We start from the raw sequence: 21,680 nt of genomic DNA, 5'->3' as shown, positions 1-21,680 counted from the left end.
AAAGTAAGGTTTTCCAAGACCGACGGTGGTCATTTGAAATCAGGCCATTGGCAGCATCACTTGTGCTCAGAATTTCAGTCACTTTGCCAAATAAATGATGAGATTTTTGAATAACTTGATGATAGGTTCTGTGATCACCATCGTCTAAACAACTACGTCTTCTCAGGACGTTCTGGCAAGATTACACACCAAATTCATGCAGACAAAAACCCTCATCCTGTGTGGTTCACCTTTATCTCCAACAGCTGCCAGAACTGAATTCCACTGCGACTATAAAACAACCTTTATCCGCGGAGGGAAATGTCAAACTGAATTGGTGTGTGCAGAGGCCAGTTGGGGGTCTGTTGAGTTAGTGTGGTCTGGTTGTTAATGATGATAATGATGATCGTACCAACCGTGACCTTGACCGTGGGGTCGCCACATGCAGACACCCCCCTCCTTCGCTGTGCTGTCAGTGGCCAGATGGTTTAGCCTCCTTTTAATTCAATTAGACTGAGTGGGGACGCCACGAGAGCAGCGCTGAGAGGAGGAAACGACTTGTAGTTACAGCGCGTGTGTGTGCGTGATATGAGATGTAATCATGTTCTAGGTTCAGGAAATTCACTTATTTACATTGAAGAAATTGCTTGTCCTTGATTGTCTTTGTGTGCTCGTTTTAAATATATGGTGTGAGCGGTGATACCAACAACAAAGTCCCAACTAGAAAAACTTTCCCTTCCAAAAACAGTGCATATGCTTCCGATCAGTCATCAGCTCTCCTGTCAGTCTGTCTCTCAATGCCGCGATTACCCAACCACAATCTCCATATCACCACCATGTCCTCAAGATTGTTCCGGTTGGTTCAGCTGAGAGTTTCCACCATCCTGCAGGTTTTACTCCATGATTACCAGCGTCTGAACTCTGGGAAACCTCTTCTTGCTTGTCTTTCTCTGTTATATATTGTTAGACACCTCCAATTGGTTGACTCCTTAATGAAATTGACAAAATAATACAAGAGGAAAACACGTCCCAAAAGCATCACCATCATATCTTAATCTCTCCCTCCATCACCCATCTTGGCATCTTTTCTTTTATTCGAACCTCAACTTTCTCACCTCATGAGAAACGTTTCTTCAATTCTTTGATGGCAATCAACCAGACACTTTGTCAAGAAGTCATACCTAATGTTGGCACTATTTAAACTTGTGTGAAGGACAAGTAACGATTCCTTATTTTGCCCAGGTTTCTGTTCACATTTCCTTGTGAGCAACTTTAAAAACAAGCAGATGGCGTCTCATATAGAATAAGAAACTCTGCATCCATCCTGTTTGTGCCATCATTCACTTCAGCACATTCTCCACCTGAATCTGACCTATTGAGGCACATAAGAGGCGGCCAATCCTCTCAGCGAGGGATCACTTTGTGTACTGTAGCTTTTGGCTGACATTATCCATCCAACATGATAATCGTTTAATGACGCCAAAATGCTACGAGTAACACCTTTAATCCAAACTTTTACAAGCTTTTACAGCACGAGCAGCTCATCTCCCACTCTTGATGTTAATGTCACACATTCCAGACCATAATACTGGCAGACTCCAGGGGCAGAGATAATTATATCCGAAGCAGGAAATAGCAGCGGGGCGGAGGGCAAGCCTATAGACCTGTTATGAGAATGGCTGGATGTCTAATTCACCAGCTGAAATGAAGTGGTGTTAAGTCCCCTGCTGTTTCCTGTATTTCTTCGTTCATTCCCTGCAACCTTTGTCCTGCTCATCCTCTCCGAGAAGCGCTCAGATCAGGATTCCTCTCTCGGCAGGTGAAGACGAGAGACGGTGAGAGGGCAGGCCTTTCAGCAGTCGACTGTCTAATAACACAGAGGGGGCTAATGATATTTTAGGAGAAGATTTACGACTTAAAGAAGGATGTGTCACTCCTAGAGGGAGCTGCAATCCAGTAAGAAATTGTTTAAATACCTTTAAACCACCCTCGATTGGTTTGAGCCACTCTGCTTTGGAATCTACACCGCTGTTTTGCTCTCTGTTCACGGAAAGGACATTATCTCACAACACTCAATGCTAAAAGTGGGGGAATAATTAGAGGAAAATATGCTCTGATATGCTAACAAGACAGGAATGAACTGCCACCAAGCCTCCCGAGGGACACCAGTGGAATCTTTCGGACGGACAAGATAGATTACACATTCCGTGCTGTGACGTTCACACACAATTATCCCAATTAAAGCTGAATAGCGGATAAACAGAAGAGAAAAAAAAGGAGAGGATTTCCAACGTGAAATGTTTCCAAAAACAAAGTTTGGTGGGGATCTTTGTCTTGTTAGTCAGTTCTTCAGTTGAATGTTCATTAATCACCCTTATTCTGATTATATATTAAAAACCCCTGAAAACCATTCTCAAACAAGAGTTAGTTTCCCTTTTTTAGTCATCATGAAAATCTTAAAACATCAGACCACAACTGAATGGAATATATTTTAGAGAACTCTCTTTTTCTGCTGGCATGTCCAGCGAACTAGCTTATTCCCTCCAGTGGTAATGAGACTCCCAAGGTCAAAATCTTGGTAGATTACTATTTGTGGATTAAGGTTATGTTAAAAAAAACTAGCCAACAAATCCCCTTTGTAGATGTATGTACATGATTTATAAATGTTAAAGGCTAATGTTAGCATCTTTGTCCTGCTATGTTTGATTTAGATAAGTTTACGCTCCAGCATATCCAGCCAAGCTTGTTAGCCGAGATGGCTAATGTTAAAAGTGTGAACAGTTAGCTAGTGTTTGAAAATATGAGCCAGAAAACATGAAGTTTCCTCTTTTTATGCAGAACAGTACTAACGAGGCAAACTAGCTCCAAGAGTTCTGACACTGAAAAGTTAGCTGGAGCAATGTTTTCAAACATGAAGCTCCCGTTAGCTTAACTAGCAAGCGAGCTACAGCTAATAAAACCTGCTAGCAAGGGTGATAATTTCCGCTAACAAATTCAACAGCTGCTAGAAATAAAATGCCTGCTTTTGTCTACCTCTGTTGTAAATCCCTTTGTTTCCTAATAAGCTCCACAGACGTAGCAACGGCAGCTAACAAGAGACGAAGTTTAGCAAATTTCTTCTTCTGTTCTCCCCTGTTTTATGAGAAACTACTGCGACAGTTTTCAGCCTCTGTTCAGGAGTAAAATTCAGCAACAGTGCTCTCGCAAAAGGTCAGACTCATCAAGCAGATATCAACAAACAGGAAGTGAGGTAATAACTGACCTTTTCTGTGATGGCTGACCCACAGGAAGTGCTTTGTCCTCGTAGAAGCGCCTCATGGCAAACCTGTCCAACGCCTGGTCAGCACTGCGTGACACAACAACCAACATATTAATCACATGCAAACAATGACCATACTGCCGGGGAGCTGCACTTTTCCCCCCGAAGTTTGTGATTTAGAATCACCCCCTGGCCTTCATCGTGTACAGAGCAGCTTTAAATCCTCCTGGCTCCTTCCCACCTATTAACATCTGGTTGCATTGAAGAGTGATGACATTTCTGGAGTGCTTCTTCTCGCGAGGCCAGAAAAATGAGCTTGCCAGGACCGAGTGTTTTGCCATAATAATCACATTGGTGTTTAATTTTCAAGGCTGCACAAGTCTCAGACCTCGAGGCCTGACTTGTGATTGATAGATGCTCTTGTCCTTACAAAACCTTGTGAGGGGGAGATGTAACGGACTAAATCACTCTTTCACAATACGCACAGTCTAAATTGTCTTTGTTTAAACTCAGTATGACAAGTAACAAAGACATACTGGTCACAAAATGTTTGATACCTTGCAGATATGTTGCTGTAGTGCATGTACGCAGCCACCACCACCCCTGTTCTTCCTCGGTTGCCCTGTAACACAGAAAAAAACCAAACTTGGTTACATTTTTTTCAAGACGTATAATTAAAAAGTTGTTTTGAAACAGGGATCATTTCAAAGGGATCAGAGAGTTTGCATTAATCATGAAAGGGAGCCGAACAAACAAATCCTCAGATGTGATGAACTGGCCAGTAAGCTACTTGAATTAAGTTTGAAAAGCTGGAAGCATAAATAACATAAGATATTATTTGATCTCTCTGCTTATTTAAAGTGACCGGTCAGACTCTAAAGGGAAACAAGTAAAGCAGGGACAAATGTTTGTTCTTTCTGTTTTTCATCTGTACAGCTTTGGGCAAATACTGTGTAGTAATGTTTGTTTAAACGAGACAAGTTTATAACTGCAAGAACCGATCAACTTTAAGATTTATGCTGAGTTTTAGAAGTCAGAAACCACATATTCATATGTTGTAGATTTAAATTTAAACATTTTTTAACTACATTATGTAGTGTCCGCTGGAGTTCTTGTAGCCTAAAGGTTACAAGGACAATGATCCGTAACCCCCTCTCGTTTTAACACTTTGGTTTTTTGTACATATTGAATCTCAGAATCCATTGGCTGTCGTATGACATTGATTTAGCTTGGGATCAACAGACAGTGTTAACCCAACCCTAATCCCACCACCAAATCCAACCCCAACCCCGCGTTCTTACCCCAACCTATCCCAAACCCCAAACCCAAACCAACCCTAACCCTCATCCAAACCCCAACCCTCAACCTAAGACAAACCTCAACCTTCCTGCCTTCCATCCTAACCCAAACCTGACCTCAAACCAAACCCTACCGCAACCCGAACTCTATCACCATAATGATAGCCAATCATTTGACATCAATTCATTTACCATTTACCTAAATGCAACCAAAGCCCACTCGCACATAACTAACGGACCACAACACTTTCTGAACCAAATTCGTCTCTCTTGCCAACAGATTCCACATCCATATGTGCATATCTGATTTTACAATTGTAACAAATGAGACAAAACACTCAAATTCCTTTGTATAACATCAAATAAATGGTAAATTATTGGGACAGAGGATAGGATAACAACAGCTAGTACCAGTCATCTCTGCTTTACCTTGTTGTGTAGAACCACTACGTTGCGCGAGTCACCGTTCAGCCACGTGTCGATGGCTTTGCACATGCTGCAGATCTTGTCCAGCGCTGGTGCGTGGTGGTCTGGCCAGCCAAACTCCAGAACCTGGGGGAGGTTATCAGGACCAAAAGAAGGGAAAGGACCCGGTTAAAGGAGGGTTTGTTTTTGGTTTTTCATATCTTGAAAGATGTATCTGCTGAGGTGTTTGTACCTTGTGGTTTAACTTTGATAGTTCAGCCCTCTGCTCGCTCAGGTTGAGCACCTGAAATCATGAAGTACTGTCAGCAAAGGAGGCGCAGCAAAAAAAAAAGTAATACGTACTTCCTGGCGTCATTTCAAGGTGTTTCTCACCAGATAGTTCTCGCCATGTTTGGACCGCAGCATCGTCGCCACCTCCTTGAGGTTGGCTAGGTAGCTGCGTTCCTCGGCGGCTGCGGGGAAGCAGACAGAGATCATCCTCTCTGTGATGTAGACCAGGTCCACCTCATAGCTCTCCTCCATGGCCTGAACCACACTCTGACTCCTGGAGAGGCAGAAGGAGCGAGAGCTGTTAATCTGGTACAAATCTACCTCGGCAGATCAAACTGAGCATCGGCAAAGCTAAACAGCTCTCATCCCTTTCTCGACGATCACCAGGTTGGTTTGCTCCACACTGCATTCCAATTTCCAGGGATTATCATCTGCACAAGATGTTATGAGTCTTTTCTTTTGCACACGCGTTGTGAGAACATTGCTAAACTCTCCGATTTCTCTCAGGGACTAACGACAGAGTTCATCACAAGCATCCGCTTGATCAAATGTAAACTCCCGCAGCTCACTCTTATATTTCTTGGAGAGGAAAAGATTTACAATCCTTCACCGACTGTTGACACGACCTCTGCTGATATTATGCAATTCACTTCACCGGCCAAACAGTGATCTGGATTATTGGCCGGTGAGCATACAGTAAAGCTCCGCATGAGGAAGAACAGACAACAGAGGGGTGGAAGGACAATTTACATTCCTGGATGAACGCCGAAGTATCCAGCACAAACAATCATTTATAATGTTCATGTTCATCACATTGCATTTAGGGAGTTACTACCCAACAGAAGTATCTGACTTTATTTCAGTTTTTGTCTTAAGTCCCTTTTTGCCGTCAGAGGTGTCATGTTTTTTTGCATTTTTGGAGAAAACTTGAGGATTATGTTGAGGTTGATCAACGACAGCGCTGTGTCTTACCTCGACTGCTTTCGCCTTATCTCCACACTCTTGCAGGACCTCGTCGATCCCTGGAGAGCAAACACACAACAGAGGGAAGGGAGAAACGGATTCATAAGCAAACTCCATCTGGTAATGATGATGATGTAATTGAATTACAATCTGACACGACCTATTAGGGGAAAAGTCAGATCACAGAAGCAACTGAAACTGTCTCGGAGAGACGACGAAGAGGAGGGGGAACAGATAGAAGTAGTTAAGGAGGAGAATAATGAGGAGCGGAAGAAGAGGATGAGGAGGGAGAATAAAACAACGAAATACGAAAGTCTTGAAGAAGAAGAGAAGTAAGCAGACAGACAAATAAAAGAAGGTGCTGAAGAAGGACAAGAAGAAGAAGACGACAAAGAAGAATAAAGTGAAGGTCACTGATAGGGTTAAGGTTAAGGAAAACAAAAAGAAAAGAAAAGAAGAAGAAGAAGAAGAAAGGGGATGAAGAAGAACAACAACAACAAGGGGACGATGATGATGAAGAAGACGATAAAGGGAAGTAGAAGAAGAAGAAGAAAGGGGATGAAGAAGAAGAAGACGAAAAAGAAGATGATGAGGAAAAGGAGAAAGAAGGGATGAAATTATAGCAGGAGGAGAGGATTTAAGAAGAAGATAAAGAAGAAGAACAACAACAAAGAGGGGAAAACAAGAACAATGACTGATGGGGGAGAAAAAGTGAGAGGGATGCACAAGGAAAGGAAGGAAAGAAAGAACAAGAAAGAGAAGAAGTACAGCAAGAGAGGAAGAAGAAGAAGAGGAAGCAGGAGAACAACAAATCCCAATCCATGGGAGTAAAGCAGCCTGACTCGGGTCTTGTCAGGACTTCAGCGCACACTTTAATTATCCTGTCCCGTATCTGCTTATTTACAGGAGAAGGATGGAAGTAGTTTTACTGCGACGGAGCTGCAGAGGGAAAGAAACTGTTACTAAATACGCCGTACTGTCGAGGAAACGCTGCATAATAGATGCAGAGCTGGCTCTTCCTCTCACTGTTTGTCGGCCCAGGGGGGGGGAACTTGTCTCTGCGAGTCAGCTGCCATCACACAGATGAAGCCATCCAAGAAGATGGAACGACAGCTGAGTTCATCTTCACAGACGTCCTCTGCTTTTATTCCCACGTCACAACAGAGTGAGTTCTCCGTATCGCTGGTCAAGTGGTTCAAACAGCAATATAGGAAAAGAAGGGTCTGTAATCATGGCGCAAGGTTAAACACACACCCCGGAGCTCTCCAGATGAAGCTAATCCCACCCCCGAGAGCCAAAATGGGAAGCATAATTCTCCGTGATTTGACAGGAACCAGATGCTAGGCGGACCGCGGACGCCGGTGCTTCAGCAAAATGAAACAGCCTGTTCGCACGGGGGGCTTTCGGGGGTGTTACGCCGCTACATTTCACATCCCCGGGAGCAATCTGTTGTCTTGTAGCAACACGGGTGCGTGAACGCCTCGTGAAAGCCAATGCGGCATGGAAAGTGGAGGCCGTTTAAAAGTGTGTTTTTTTTTATGTTCCACATGAGAAAGCCGAGCTCTCACAGCTACAGGCTGCCTCTTCATCGTCACAAAGAAAACATTTAAAATGCCTAAATTAATAATGTATGCATCTGCTGTGTAGCCAAAGCTTGATATATCTTATTCTTCAGTACCACAGAGGTCCACTGTTGTCCAGAAAGTGAAGTCCAGAAGTGGAAGAAGTGCTCAGAGCTTAAAGATATTAAAGTAAATGCATTTAAATAAAGCTACTCATAATACAGAGTGAGTATCAATTAAAGTTTAATTTGGAAGCTGGCCAAAAAAAATGTTGTTGTCTCGCATGACGTAAGCCTGAAAGTACTGAGAAAGAGGCTAATACTTTGAATAATTTGGTCATTTTATGAGACATGTTGACTTGAATATAAATACAGAATAATGCTGACTGTATGCTTCAAAGAAATGAAGTTATTTGTTGCACATTTCAAGATACATTTCATGAAAGAGAAACACAAATCCATCTGCTGAGGAAGACGATGTGATAGGACAGCAGCTACCTTTCCAGCTCAGAATCATGCATTTTTTAAGCACTCAACAACCAAAACAAAAGAACATTTTGCGGCGTTTCAGACTTCCTGTGTGGGCGTGGCCTACCTTGCCGAACAGGAGCCCGGTGCTCCACCTCCAGGAGGACCGCAGGTGGGCGAAGCGCCTCCGGATGGAGCTGCCCAGAGGCATGACTACCAACCGCTCGATGCTTTAATATCTGGATTATAAACTGTGGCTATCACGCATGGTGTTGCTCCTCCAGTGTCATTTTATTTGCATCAAAACAACGTAGCTTCAGCTCCTCGATAGAAGAAAGATGCCAGACTCTGTTGGACGCTGTTGGTGCCAAACTTCATCTTCGATGATGTAATATACGATTATGCATTCTTCCTCCTCGACCGTCTTCTCCCGACTTTCTCCCGCTGTCTCTCGTCCTCTCCCTCATGCCCACTTTGTGTTCTCTGGAACTACTCCTCCCACGCTCTCATTATCTCTCATTATTTCTGACTCCCCCCCCCCTTCTCCTCGCCTCTCTCGTCTTGACTCCCTTTCTTCCTCCCGAGCTGTGTGTTTGTGTACAGTATAGGTCCTGTCCGTTTGACCTTAATTGCTTGTAAGAATCCAGCGACAGAATCCAGCGACAGAATCCAGCGACAGGTTGCCAAAGCGTAAAATAAAGAACCAGCGTTTGTGAAATTGGATAAAACTTTTTTTATTATTCCTCGTCGTAAAAGTCTACAATAGCGGTTTTGATTGACAGCGCCCGGGGCTCACATTCATGACTCTACTCACTCTCTATCCTCTCCCGAGCCAGAGACTGATTTAAATAATCCCCATAAAACAGGCCCCCACATTGACTCAATTACAGTCACAATGGGGCGATTCGACTCAAAACCACCATGGATGTACTTTTTTCCTATACGGACTAACCAAATAAACATTCCACGAGCGCTTCCCCCCCTTCGGGCCATGTGCGACGCACACTCAGACATAAACGGAGAGCAGCGTAGGATGGTGCAGGGAAGGATTCCAGATCGAGACAACAAATATCTCGTAAGTTGGACCAACGAGGATGCAATTAATTAATTTTTTTTATATGGAAGTGGCCTCTTAAAAGCGTCTTTACTCCTAAACACCAATATATCACTGTCAGATTGTTTGTGACAACTTTCTGTAATTACAGTAAAAAAAAACAAGAGCATGGTCATGACAATTAGTAGACTCGGTCTCGGTATTTTTAGTACTTTGCATTTCTCATAATCACACCCACATTTCCCATGAACCCTGTTGCCTGCTGTTGCAAAAGAGGACGTCGCTACTTGTCGACCATCAATCCATTCTTTCTGCTGTTGTGCAATTGATATAGACGTCTTATTGCACTTGGAGACCTGCGTCTACTTGCACAGATTTATCCCAAAGTAATGTGCCAACGATGAAACAGGGAATTCACATGATCAGCATGTGGATGAATGGCAAATAAGATTGTAAAAAACCTGCAGGGTTAGCGGTTAGCAGTTAGCCTTTGTTGCATGGACTTACTGGTTGCTAACAAAAGCAAACAGCTAATGAGTTGAGTTTTGGGAACGCTTGAAAAAAAATCTGCGTATGGATTAACAGCAAATAATCTAGTGAACGACCTTAAAGCAAACTAGCGCGCTAACTTTTCAAGGCTACAATCAGCGACACTGAATACATATTTTGGTTGAGCGTTCAATCCATTCTTTCTGCTGTTGTGCAATTGATATAGACGTCTTGTTGCACTTGGAAACCTGTGTCCACTTACACAGATTTATCCAAAAGTAACAGGAAATTCACATGATCAACATGTAGATGGACGGCTAAAATAAACTAGTAAAAAACAACTAGTACGCTGTTTGTTACCTGCACGGTTAGCGGTTAGCTGTTAGCCGTTAGCCGTTTTTGCGTGGACTTACTGGTTACTAACAAGAAAAGCAAGCAGCTAACTAAGCATGCTCATAAATCATCATAAAGTTGTATTTTGGGAACGTTTGAAAAAAAATCTGCGTATGGATTAACAGCCAATAATCTAGTAAAGAGGCGGCTGTGGCTCAGTGGGTAGAGCGGGTCGTCTAGTGATCCAAAGGTCACCAGTTCGAATCCCGGCTCCCCCTAGTTGCATGTCGAAGTGTCCTTGAGCAAGATACTGAACCCCAAATTGCTCCTGATGAGCAGTTGGCGCCTTGCATGGCAGCCTCCGTCATCAGTGTATGAATGTGTGTGTGAATGGGTGAATGTGGCATGTGTTATACAGCGCTTTGAGCTGTCGTTAGACTGGAAAAGCGCTATAAAAATGCAGACCATTTACCATTTAAACGACCTTAAAGCAAACTAGCGCGCTAACTTTTCAAGGCTACAGTCAGCGACACTGAATACACATTTCGGTTGAGCGTTCCTCTATGTGACAGTAAACTGAAGACATCCGTCGCTGCTTATTATGTCTTCTCTCTTTCACTGTGAAAGAAACAGACAGACTGTGAATTAATCTCCGCACACACTGGTGTACACAGACCGATCTGTGTTTATAATCCCGCTCTGAGTCACCACCGAACTTCTGCCGCCGATCTAAACACTCAGGCGACATCTGACGCAAAAACGCTGACTCACGGCCGTGACTCACAAAAAGAGAGGAGAGGGAAAACAGGGATGCAAGACATCAGTGCTGCGTTTTATCATCCGGATAAATGTTGCTTCTGGTTTCATGAAAGGGAAGAATAAAGACAAGGGAGCCCTTGTAATCTGAAAAAAAAAACCCAATTCAAACAAGCCAACAAATGTTGGCCTGCGCGAACGCTCCCTTGAATAAACTGTTGTCCTTTTACATTATTCTCTCCTCTTTTATTTTTCTGGAATGGTGCCTTCTTGGAAACCCACCGCCCCCGTGCCCACGCCCTCTACAGTTTAGCAATGTCAGGCTAAACATGCGTGCGCGCCTCGTCTCGAGCCAGGCCTTGGCAGCGATTTATGGCACGGACGAGGCGCAATTTGCACAGAATTGGCAGCAACAGATGTCACGGCAGCTTTTCTCATTCTGTGAGGTATGCACCAAATATTTCTTTACACTGGCACCAAACAGAGCAAAGGGATGAAACATTTACCTCGGGCCACCTGGCTGTACTGAGTCAGGGCTGCGCTGCTGGAGAAACCATGGACTTTTTCCACGGTTTAATGAAAATAAACTCATAAATTGCTGCGTTTAATAACACTTAAACCATTTACGAGTAACCCAACATCATTTATGAACCTGAAAATGAGCTTATGTCTCATTTAAAGGTTAAAAAACAGATGCAGGATCCCTAATAATTTTATATTTTTAAGTAAATTTAAGGAAATCCACATATTCTGCATCTCCACAATCAAATAAGCTGCAGTAGCTCTTTGCTTTATGCCCTCAGCAGACCTTTGAATTTCAGTTTTGGCCCCTCGTGGTACAGCATGTACTGCGTGGTGCTGCCACCTTCTGCAGTGTGCAGGGAACAGGTGGTGAGAGGACGGATACAACAAATATAGCATCTCTCAGGACGGCAGCTGAGTCACTTCTCAACCAAAGACTTATCATTTCCCTTTAGATTCAAGGAAGAAGGAAGAGATTCATTCTAAGAACACTACCTAGCCAAAAGTATGCGGACACCAGAACAAATACGTGATTGTTGGACAAACCGTGGGCATTAATCTGCCTCCACTCTTCTGGTTTCAGGCTTTCCACATGATTCGGGAACCCGACTGCGGGGATTTGCTCCCATTCAGCCACAAGAGCTTAACTGAGGTCAGCCACTGATGTCGGGTGACAAGGCCTGGCTCACAGTTCATCCCAGAGGTGTCAGACGGGGGGCTGAGGTCAGGGCTTTGTGCGGGCAAGTCAATTGCGAACACACCAGACTGTGAAAACCATTTATTTATGGACTTGGCTTTGTGCACAGGGACATTGTCTTTGAGAAATGGCATTTTTACCAACAAGCACTAACTAAAAGTGCACAAACATACATGTAAAAGGGTGTCCATATACATTTGGCCACCAACGTGAATAGAAGAAGAAGGAGTGACTTACCGGTGTATCTACATGCTTTAACGGCAGCTGAGGAGTGGCAGGCTGCAGAGGAAAAGCGAGACAGAGTCGGCGGGTTAGTCATTGTTTTGTTCACACCGAGGAAGACACAACACGGTGAGTGAGAGGACGAGAGGGTGGAGCGACGGCATCTTTTACAGACCTCCGCCTCTCTGTTCCTGTCAGACACGCAGTCATTCTATTAACCCTGAAGGAAATATCCCGTCTCTTCGATTCCTGACATACATATACACTCGTTATTTGACTCCAGGTTCCCTAACTGTATTTCTTCCGCTGCTGTCGGCCACATCTAATGACCTCAAGTCAGTGGATTGAAACTCTTTCCCGTCAATAAATTGTTATTTGAATGATACCGTCTACTCATGAAATATTTGTTTTACGGTTTTGCATCACGGCTGTTGCCATCTTGGTTATTTGGAGCCAGAATTGACCATATTTGGGCAATAGAGTGAAGCCAGAAAGGACGCTGACTGGATCGGACTGAGGACCCAAGAAAACGGGGTGTCAATCAGGAAGCCACGCCCTAAAACATAACCTCCTTTATATGTCATGTTACTTTAAATGGGACCATAATTTACTAAATGAACATCATGCTGTGTTGAAGAACTACCAACTGAGACCATAAGCTCATCAGGAAACTGTTTACTCAGGTAATAAATCCAGTGAGAAGTAGGGACATTTTCTCATAAGCTTAAATAGAATCCTTTTTTTTTGGGAACCACTTGAAAATACAGCACTGGCTTCATTTTTCAGGCTTGCAAGCTCCATTTTTCATCCAGTACATTGGGGAAATGGTGAAAAAATGGCTTTTAGGTTTGGTTGCTGGTTGCAAAAGAAAAATGTGGATGTAAGAAATTAAAGAGCTAACCGGGAGAAGCAGGGATGGAGGAACAGGAACGGGCCAGAGAGTGTGTTTGCCTGCCTACGCACACACAGACAGAGCTTGACAGTGATCCATGTGTTAAGGAAAATGTCTTACTGGAGTCGAGCGCAGCGTCTGAGGCCTGATGCGAGCTCTATAAACAAAACCAGGGACTGTTTAACAAGCTGCTGCAGTCATTTAAAAGAAGCCAGCGTCCAAAGTAAATAACTAAGAAGTAGTTACTGCAGCCTGGAATGTCCCTAATTTGGTCATATCATCGGCGGTTAATCTTGAAATATAAAACAGGAGCGACTGCGCCGCTATTTTATTTGACTTGAAAGGATATTGAGCTGTAATCAGGAGAATGATCAAATCGCAGTTCCTGCTGGTTTTCTAATCACGTCCCGCCGCTCGCCGGGCGCGCATTCTTTGCGGACGTGAATGACAACTCTTATTTGAGGCTCGTTAAAAGTGAAAATGACTCGAGCCTCGCTGCTGCGGGGCATAAATCACATTTTCTCTTGTAAAGGAGCAACCCCTAGAGGAAAAGGGGAATAATCACTCAGACTGGAGCTCAGTATCTGTCCTCTTCTACTTGATGAGAAACATTTAAACACAGCGTCTCAGAAAGTCTCCAACCAAAATAGTGATTTAAGGTCTGCGGATGCTTTTGTCTTCCAACCAAACTGACCATGTAGTTACTCTGTGGGGTGATATTATCAGCTATATTGGTCTATTACAGATTTATCGTTATCGGCGTATTTGACGTCTGATATGCGCTGATATGAACATTTTTCCAGCTGGGGAACTTTACCACGAGTCATTCCCAGTCCATGTTACTCTCCGGAGTCTTCTCAATTAAAGAATAATAGGTTCAAAAATGTAAATATGAGAAAACTGCTAAACACTGCAACACATAAAAAGAGGGTGCGAGTTACTCGAGCCAAATTCCTGCCGATGTTTTTCACCTTTTTTCCACTGATGCGCCAAGAACTGCAAAAATGCGCCAACAAAGGGAACGAAGACGAAGAGAAGAAGGATGAAAACAACGCAGGATTCAAACTTCGACCTTGCAAATGTTAATGAGGCAGGAATTCAATGACTTTTTTAAACCTCAAGCATGTAAACGATGCATTTTAATGAGCAACGGTGAATGTAAACAGAAAGTTTGCTAGCAAGAAAACTCCACAGAGCACCTTTAAGTCCTCACAGACACATTTTTGTCGGCTACTTTATGAGATTTCTGAATTTCAAATCAAAAGTCACGGTTTGATTCGCTTTGTTAGCTGCTCATATATTTCCCTACGACGTCTCATCGCCTCTACAGCTGGAAACAGGACGCGGAAGGTGTCTTGTTGGACAGGAAAGAGAGGAAGCTCTTATGGTTATAGCGTCTGACCTTTGACCTCCAGCACAACACTCCCTCTGCCGCAGTTACAGGAAGGATTGCTGCATCACGGAGGCAATTTCAGGTCAGGAAGTTCTTTAAAAGCGTCTGTGATGGTCTCATTTGTACACAAAGTCTAACACTTACTGCACAAACTCACACATGCACACGGTAACACTCACCAGCTCATAGTTGGTGGTTGTCTGACATGACGTGGTGACCTGAAAGAGGAGAAAAAGAGCAATCGTGAGTCAGGAAAAAAAGCTTTCATACGTTCTCTTCTCTGCAGCGCTTCAGCCTGAAAAAACACAACTGTAAGAATTTATTTTTGCAGAAACAGAGAGGGAGAGACATCTCTGGATGTTTTCCTCCTGAATGCCTGAGTGTCCCCGAATCGCCCCCCAAAACAGGACAGAAATAACCACCGCATCAGAAAACAGGAGCTTTCTGACTGTTCCTCTGTGCGGGGGGGAGAACATGTCAGGGCCGTTCCAGACATCTGAGAGACAAACACGGGTTACGGCGTTACAATATGACTCTATAACTCCTTCTGCGTGATGTTTTTTACGCTCATCAGAATGTCCGAGAGAAGCCGGGCGAACACAAAGTGCCTCATCAAGCATGGCTAAAGCAATTTCACCTGCACCAAGTAACAACTCAGCTCCAAAAAAACACGCACGAAAAACCAGTTTGTTCTCTGATTCTTACAGTAGTTCAGTCTCATTTAAAACGCATCAGCTCTCTTGTTTTGAAAAAAAGCCAAAGAACAGCTCAAGCTCGTCAATTTGACCCCTTCTATCGACCTTTTCTAGATGCAATACTGCAAAATGTGCATTAAATTAGGTCGATGACACACAGCTTTATCTTGAAGCCGAGGGCGCCGGGGGCCTGGTGTTCTCCTGACCTGCCCCGTGACTCTGAACGCACCTTCAACACATGTCGGACCAAACGGTACATATGTCAGGATCAGACTACACAATGTATTTGACTTTCCAGGAGGTGACATCGTCAGGCGACTGGGAGATTGATCACTCGGTTAGTCTTCAGTCATTTCTCCTCCGACAGACGGTTACGACGGGCTGAAACCTGTAACGACGTCGTAGAAGTTGTTTGAGGTGTGTTTCATTATGTTTTTCTTTCGCAACGAATAATATTTTATGTGAGTGGTTTTGGTCAGGACGTATTGGAGCTTTTAGTTTAAACACTCTCTTCTCACAATTGATTAATCCACTGGTTCTTTTCTTGATTAATCGAATAAGTCACATTTTCCCAGAGCATAATGTGAGTAACGATCTAAAACCCAAAGATATTCAGTTTACATCATATATGAAGAAGAAAAGCAGCACATCCTGGTTTCCGAGAAGGTGGTCCCATCCAATATTTAGTATTTTGTTTTTCTTGAAAAATTGTTAATGAGATCAAATATCCAAGTGTTAGCATGACTTGCAAGCGGTTCTTTTTCACGATAAACCTGCAGATTTCAGATGCTTCATTTGGTGAAATGACTCAGCGCCACTGCTGTTTAACGCCACGCACTAACTTTTTATATCACGATGTCCAGCTGGGTGTATATTTATGATTACCGACATTGCTGCAGTGCCCCTGATCTCAGGTCAGCTCCGTCTCTCTCTCCAGTCTGCTCTGATTCTACCATCCGCCTCCCTCTCAAACCGCAACTGCGAGACGAACGGAAAGCTCCAGCTCTGCTCGCCTTGTGAAACGGCGTCCTGTCCCCGCTTTCTGCTGTGCAACAACATGTTTCCTCGCTAAAAACAACAGCAGGTTTCCCAAATATCACAAATGCGGCTGCGTGGCGCACCGCTCCCATAAAAATGCAGAGCGGAGGAGGCCTGGTACCTGTTGCCAGACCTCCCAGCAACAGTATCACTTGTCCCCTAATTATACTATCACCTCAAAATAAGAGCCGTGTTGATTTCCTGATGTTGCAATACTACATGTAGCATCTTTAAATAGCAGTTAGGGCAGAAATAGTGTGCTCATAGTATCCGTGACAGGCTCCTAATAGTCTGTGTCACCCTCTGCGCTGATTACGATGCATAAACAGGCACTCTGAGCTGAGCGACTTCCACCTGATTGTATTTACTCCGCTGTGCACACACGCGGGAGCTCATGGATGCACATTAAAGTCTAGCGGTTCTCAACGCGTCGCGAGCTGACGGATGTGTGCGAGCGGCGAGATGAGAGCGCGCTATCAGCAGGCGACAGACGCGGCCGGGGAAGGAAGGAAGCCGCCGTAATTAGTTTGCTCTGGGAAAACAAAAGACTCATTGACTTTGTAATGCTATCATCAAGCGTATCAGAGTGCAGCCGCTGGATAACATCGCGGCGGAGCAGATCCCACCCCCCGCGCGCGCTGACGTGCCATGTGATGGCATCAGTCCACCGATCAGCGCCGAAACCCAAAACACGAGCAGCTGACCAGTTGTTTACTTCGATGCTGCGTTAGTGGAAGCTGAAAACACTGAGATGTACTGACTGGCACTTTGTTCTGCTCCTGATATGCATGTTTAAGGGCAAGTTCAACCAAACATTTCTTTGAGGTGAACTGTTCCTTTAAAGGGATATTCCGGTGTAAATTTAATCCATGGTCTAAATCACAGTGAAACTGTGTTAGACTCCCTCTCGAGAGATCAAGTTAGCAGACCGCTAATTTACGGAGTTTTATCAACCTCAGAAACGACCGCACGACAACAATACACTGCAGTAAATGGATCCAAATATAAACCGCCACCAAAAAGCCACAAATAATGCTCAGAACAGCATCAAACTTCAGCAACAGTACAAATAGGGTCTCAGCACATAGTCCGGGGCATCTAACCTCCGCTAGCTTAGCTGGATTTCTGTTGGGAAGCTAAAAACAGAGTTCAACTCTCCTCCATCAGCTTCCGGGTCGGGGAAGTCCTGACGCGAACGATTACCGAGTGCGGTTAGAAATACTCAATTCCGTTCTTTTCCCTGTCCGCTCTCGATAATAACTGTTATAAACTGGCAGGTAAGACACATATGAACTTTGATTGCTTTTCCATGGAGTCATAATCATACATTTTCATCCATGAGCCACGGAACTCTACTGCACTCGGTAATCGACTCGTCAGGGACTTTCCGTCAACAGGAAGCTGCTGCAGAAGAGTGGTACATTTAGTCAGCTTTTCAGTAGAAATCCAGCTAAGCTAGCGGAGGTTAGATGCCCCGGACTATGTGCTGAGACCCTATTTGTACTGTTGCTGAAGTTTGGTGCTGTTCTGAGCATTATTTGTGGCTTTTTGGTGGCGGTTTATATTTGGATCCATTTACTGCAGTGTATTGTTGTCGTGCGGTCGTTTCTGAGGTTGATAAAACTCTGTAAATTAGCGGTCTGCTAACTTGATCTCTCGAGAGGGAGTCTAACACAGTTTCACGGTGTGTTAGACCATGGATTAAACTTACACCGGAATATCCCTTTAACACCCACCTCCATCTTCCCACCGCTGTATTATAAAAGAGCAGTTTAGCAGGACAGCTAACGCCAAACTACATGACTAAAAGTGGACGAAGTCGGAGCCGGAAGCGAGTCTGTTCATGCACGCTCTTTACTGTTCCTACACTACCCGAGGCCGCGCCTGACATTAATATATCGGTGTTGGCGGTCCCAGTGGCCCCGGGGCCTCACAGCAAAAGCATCTGCCTTTATTTACAGCTGACAGGCGGTGCTGTTCTGTGCGCTGTACTGTAGCATACGCCTGCAAATGTCCTGATGATGACTCCCTCCAGTATTGATCTAAAGGTCAGGAGGGTGCAGCGATGACTTTGAGTCTCAGCAGCTACTGTGTGTTTACATCCAGAGAAACCAGACCATTGGTCACGATGGATTACTTCTTCGCGCAAGTAAAAACGGCTTTCAAGGACGCGAGCATCGCCCGCAAATATTATCACAGACTTAGTCATGAGAGGAGAGCAGACAGAGACAAAATACAGACTTCGTAATCATGCATTCCTTCAAAGTAGAACTCAAAATCCTCAACGCATCATCATGCAACTAAGCGAGAGAACAACAGCCTCCCTGACTTCATCCTTATATGGCGGGTGAGGCTGGAAGCCGGACTAATGCAGGCTTCACGTGGTTTTCAACCAGCTCAGACGGATAAAAGAGTAGGAATCTCCGAGAGGCCCTGCCACACGCTTCCATCCTCCTCCGTCTGCGATTTGTTTGTGCAACCGCATCTGTGCCACCTGTAAAATTATCCAGTTCAAGGGTCCTTTGGATCGCCCTGTCTTTATCTGTGCATACAGCATATGTACCATAATACATACGAAGTGATGAATCATGCTGTCTTTTTTTGTCTAAAAACTTATCAGGATAAACAGTCTTTTCATCAATTTCTCTCTATCTGACAGATATTGCTCATTTTACGCTCTGATTCCACTTAAAATAAAGTGAGTTTCGAACTTTTCTTCGACCTCCGTGTGATTCCCCCCCAACCGCTTCCAAGCAAAGTGACCAGCAGACCACAAAGAAAACTCTCCAACAGCGAGAGAAAGAAATTCAAAGTGGGTTTAGGCTTTTAAAACAGGGAGCTTATAATCTCATCGAGTCACAAGGGGCGTCTGGGAAGCCACTGAACTAGAACAAGGAGTCAAGCGAGCCACCGGGGGGGCCCCTCCGCAATCTCAACCCAGCCGAGAGGCCTCATTAGGGGGCAAACAGAGGTGAGCCGAGGCGGGACGTCGTTGAATTACCCGCGGCAAAGGTCAAATGTCTCAGGTGAGTCTCGACAGACACGCCGAGCTTCCTCTCCTCTTTCTTGATCTCCCATCCCCTTCACAATAAGAGCGCGGATCAGCGAGAGCTTTAATGATTTCTGCAAAAGCGCTGCTCAAGTACTCAAGTGGGTTTATATGGAAACGGGAGGGAGCAGGATATCAAAGCACGACTCTGGAGCCCGGTCCACTGGGTTGAATCATTGTATAATGAGAGAGCGCTCTGCAGTTCAAGCAGGATAGTGATGAACTGGTTTCTCTTCGCTCTCATACACTTCAAACGGGCCGGAACAAGCGTCCTCTGATAACCAAGGAGGAATAAGACTGGCTTAGTCAGCAAACTTTGCATTCCTTGTTTGCATTTCATCAAACAATACCTTTTATCTTTTGATGAAATGCAAACAAAGAATACATAAAAAAGCAGGAAATCTCAAATTTTCCGAACCCTTGCTAAAGTTTAAAGGTCCCATATTCGAAAGAGTAAGAATTCCTGTCTCTTTCTTTATGAAGCAGGTCTAGGTGCAATAAAAATGCTGTGAAAGCTTCAAAGTATTCAGAAAATGTGCCTTTAAATGAGCCGTCAGGACTTCTGTAACTTTGTGATATCACAACGATACAGTCGCCACCCTCAGCCACGCCCCCAGCACAGACGTGTTTGCAAAATCACCTTCAGAGTTGATGTGGGCGGGGCCTGCTCAGGCCTGTGAGAGCTGACCAATCAGAGCAGAGCGGGTTTAAAGGGCCAGGCACTAAAACAGAGCATTCAAATAGAGGGTGAATAGAGGTGCTACGGCAATGAGAAAAATAATGTGTTTTTTTTTTTAAGATTATAAGTATGTAAACACTTTTTTAAAGGAGCAGAATCTGGGACCTTTCAATTTATAAGTTACTTTCAATTTGTTTTTGCTCGTCAGCTTGGGGATGCTGCAGCCTTCCCACAGTTTTTTTGCCCTTTCACCCCTCTAGCGTCGCAATAATCACTCTGATCTTTGTCGATCTCCTCCAGCTGAACTGATGGGAGAGAGCATGTGTTTGCCACTGTGCATAAATCATCCCATTGGCTCCAGTAAATAAGCCTGCCATTGGTCCAACCACACTCAAAATTCCTCAAGCACTCCTCCTGCCCACACAAGAGCCACTGCCGCGGTGATGGCAGCTTGCCTGAGAAAGTAAATTCTTCACTTTCCAAACGGGGGCCAAATAAGGACTGAAGCTCAAACAGCCCCTTCGGAGGGATTTAAACATCGGCTGGGTTTCTGTTTTACTTGGAGGGCTAATAAATCCGCCGAGTGCTGTGATGGTAGAGAGCGTGTTCCTTTTCTTGCTCTGACATTTTGACATAATGTCAAGTGTGTAACACACCATGTTCGACTGGGTGGCAGTGCGTCGCTGGCAGCGCCGAGTGCTGCCGTCAATGGTTAAATAATATCTGCTGTAGAATATAAAAAGTATAATAATGGAGAAATAATGACTCCGCCAAAGACGAATACTGCGTGGGAAAGTTTTACCACTTAAACTCTATCTGTCATTTATAAGAGAGTCTTCAAACTCATGATCCAATATCCTTTAAAAGAGAGAATCCAGACTGTAAACATGTTATTCTGTCAAGGGTCTATTTGCTGGAACCGAACACTGTGAGACATGCCGTTCAGTCCTCGAACATCCCACTCCATGTTCAGAGGCTTTTGCACCAAAACAGGATGCAAATGGGCTCGTGTATACACATGAAATCTAAATAATTGTTTTGGTAATGTGGAACACACTGTCTGCCAGCTGTTTCCACTGGCGTCCATCAACACCCGGTAGTGCAACACTAACAAGGCCTCCCCGCAGCAGGAAAACCATCCTGTGATGGTCGAACATATGACAAGTTCACGAAAAAAAAGGGACTCTTTGAAAACTCTTTGGGAGCTTTTCTCAGTGACGTGAAATCGACCAAGCAGTGAAGAATCCACTATCTAAATCTTGTGGATAAAACGAGACGGGGATGTATTTTTCCGCAGGAGAACAAAATCACTACCACATGGTTAACACACCATAAATAAGCATAAAAACGGTCCGACAGGCACAAGCATTCGCTTCGACCCTAAGTGGTTCAGACAAAATATACCACAACATACAGGAGGTTATTTACAATGAGATTCATCACAGAGGATTGCCGTCTTATTTCAACTATTTTGATTGCCAGTAAGTTCAGCTTTGTGTCCAACAAAGGCATTATTTCACCTCGAAAACCGACATGCCGATGTTGGGTTTGAGGCCCAGAGGAACTCCATCAAGAGGCGGCACGAGAGGCCAAAAGACCATGGATCATTGAGGAAGCAGCTATTTGATCATGGTCGA

The 21,680-nt window shown here is 44.3% G+C and overlaps 1 protein-coding gene across 10 annotated transcripts in view; it reads right to left on the bottom strand.

Annotated features, from left to right (window-relative positions):
* Positions 1-21,680, bottom strand: part of tns1a (tensin 1a) — a 94,068-nt gene that overhangs the window by 33,068 nt on the left and 39,320 nt on the right. For 9 of the 10 annotated variants that reach the window (XM_030409517.1, XM_030409522.1, XM_030409519.1 and 6 more), the window contains 8 exons: positions 14,762-14,800; positions 12,313-12,354; positions 6,205-6,254; positions 5,335-5,506; positions 5,195-5,245; positions 4,966-5,088; positions 3,796-3,860; positions 3,242-3,325 (listed from right to left, as the gene is read on the bottom strand). In XM_030409517.1, the coding sequence (XP_030265377.1) occupies positions 3,242-3,325; positions 3,796-3,860; positions 4,966-5,088; positions 5,195-5,245; positions 5,335-5,506; positions 6,205-6,254; positions 12,313-12,354; positions 14,762-14,800 (626 nt within the window). Of the gene's footprint in view, positions 1-3,241; positions 3,326-3,795; positions 3,861-4,965; positions 5,089-5,194; positions 5,246-5,334; positions 5,507-6,204; positions 6,255-8,351; positions 8,730-12,312; positions 12,355-14,761; positions 14,801-21,680 lie in introns of those variants that run through there. The other variant, XM_030409520.1, reaches the window with a different exon arrangement.

This window comes from Sparus aurata, chromosome 24 (assembly GCF_900880675.1).
Source record: "Sparus aurata chromosome 24, fSpaAur1.1, whole genome shotgun sequence".
NCBI lineage: Eukaryota > Metazoa > Chordata > Actinopteri > Spariformes > Sparidae > Sparus > Sparus aurata.
The sequence above is the reverse complement of the archived record's forward strand: the minus strand, read 5'-3'. Positions and strand labels throughout refer to the sequence as shown.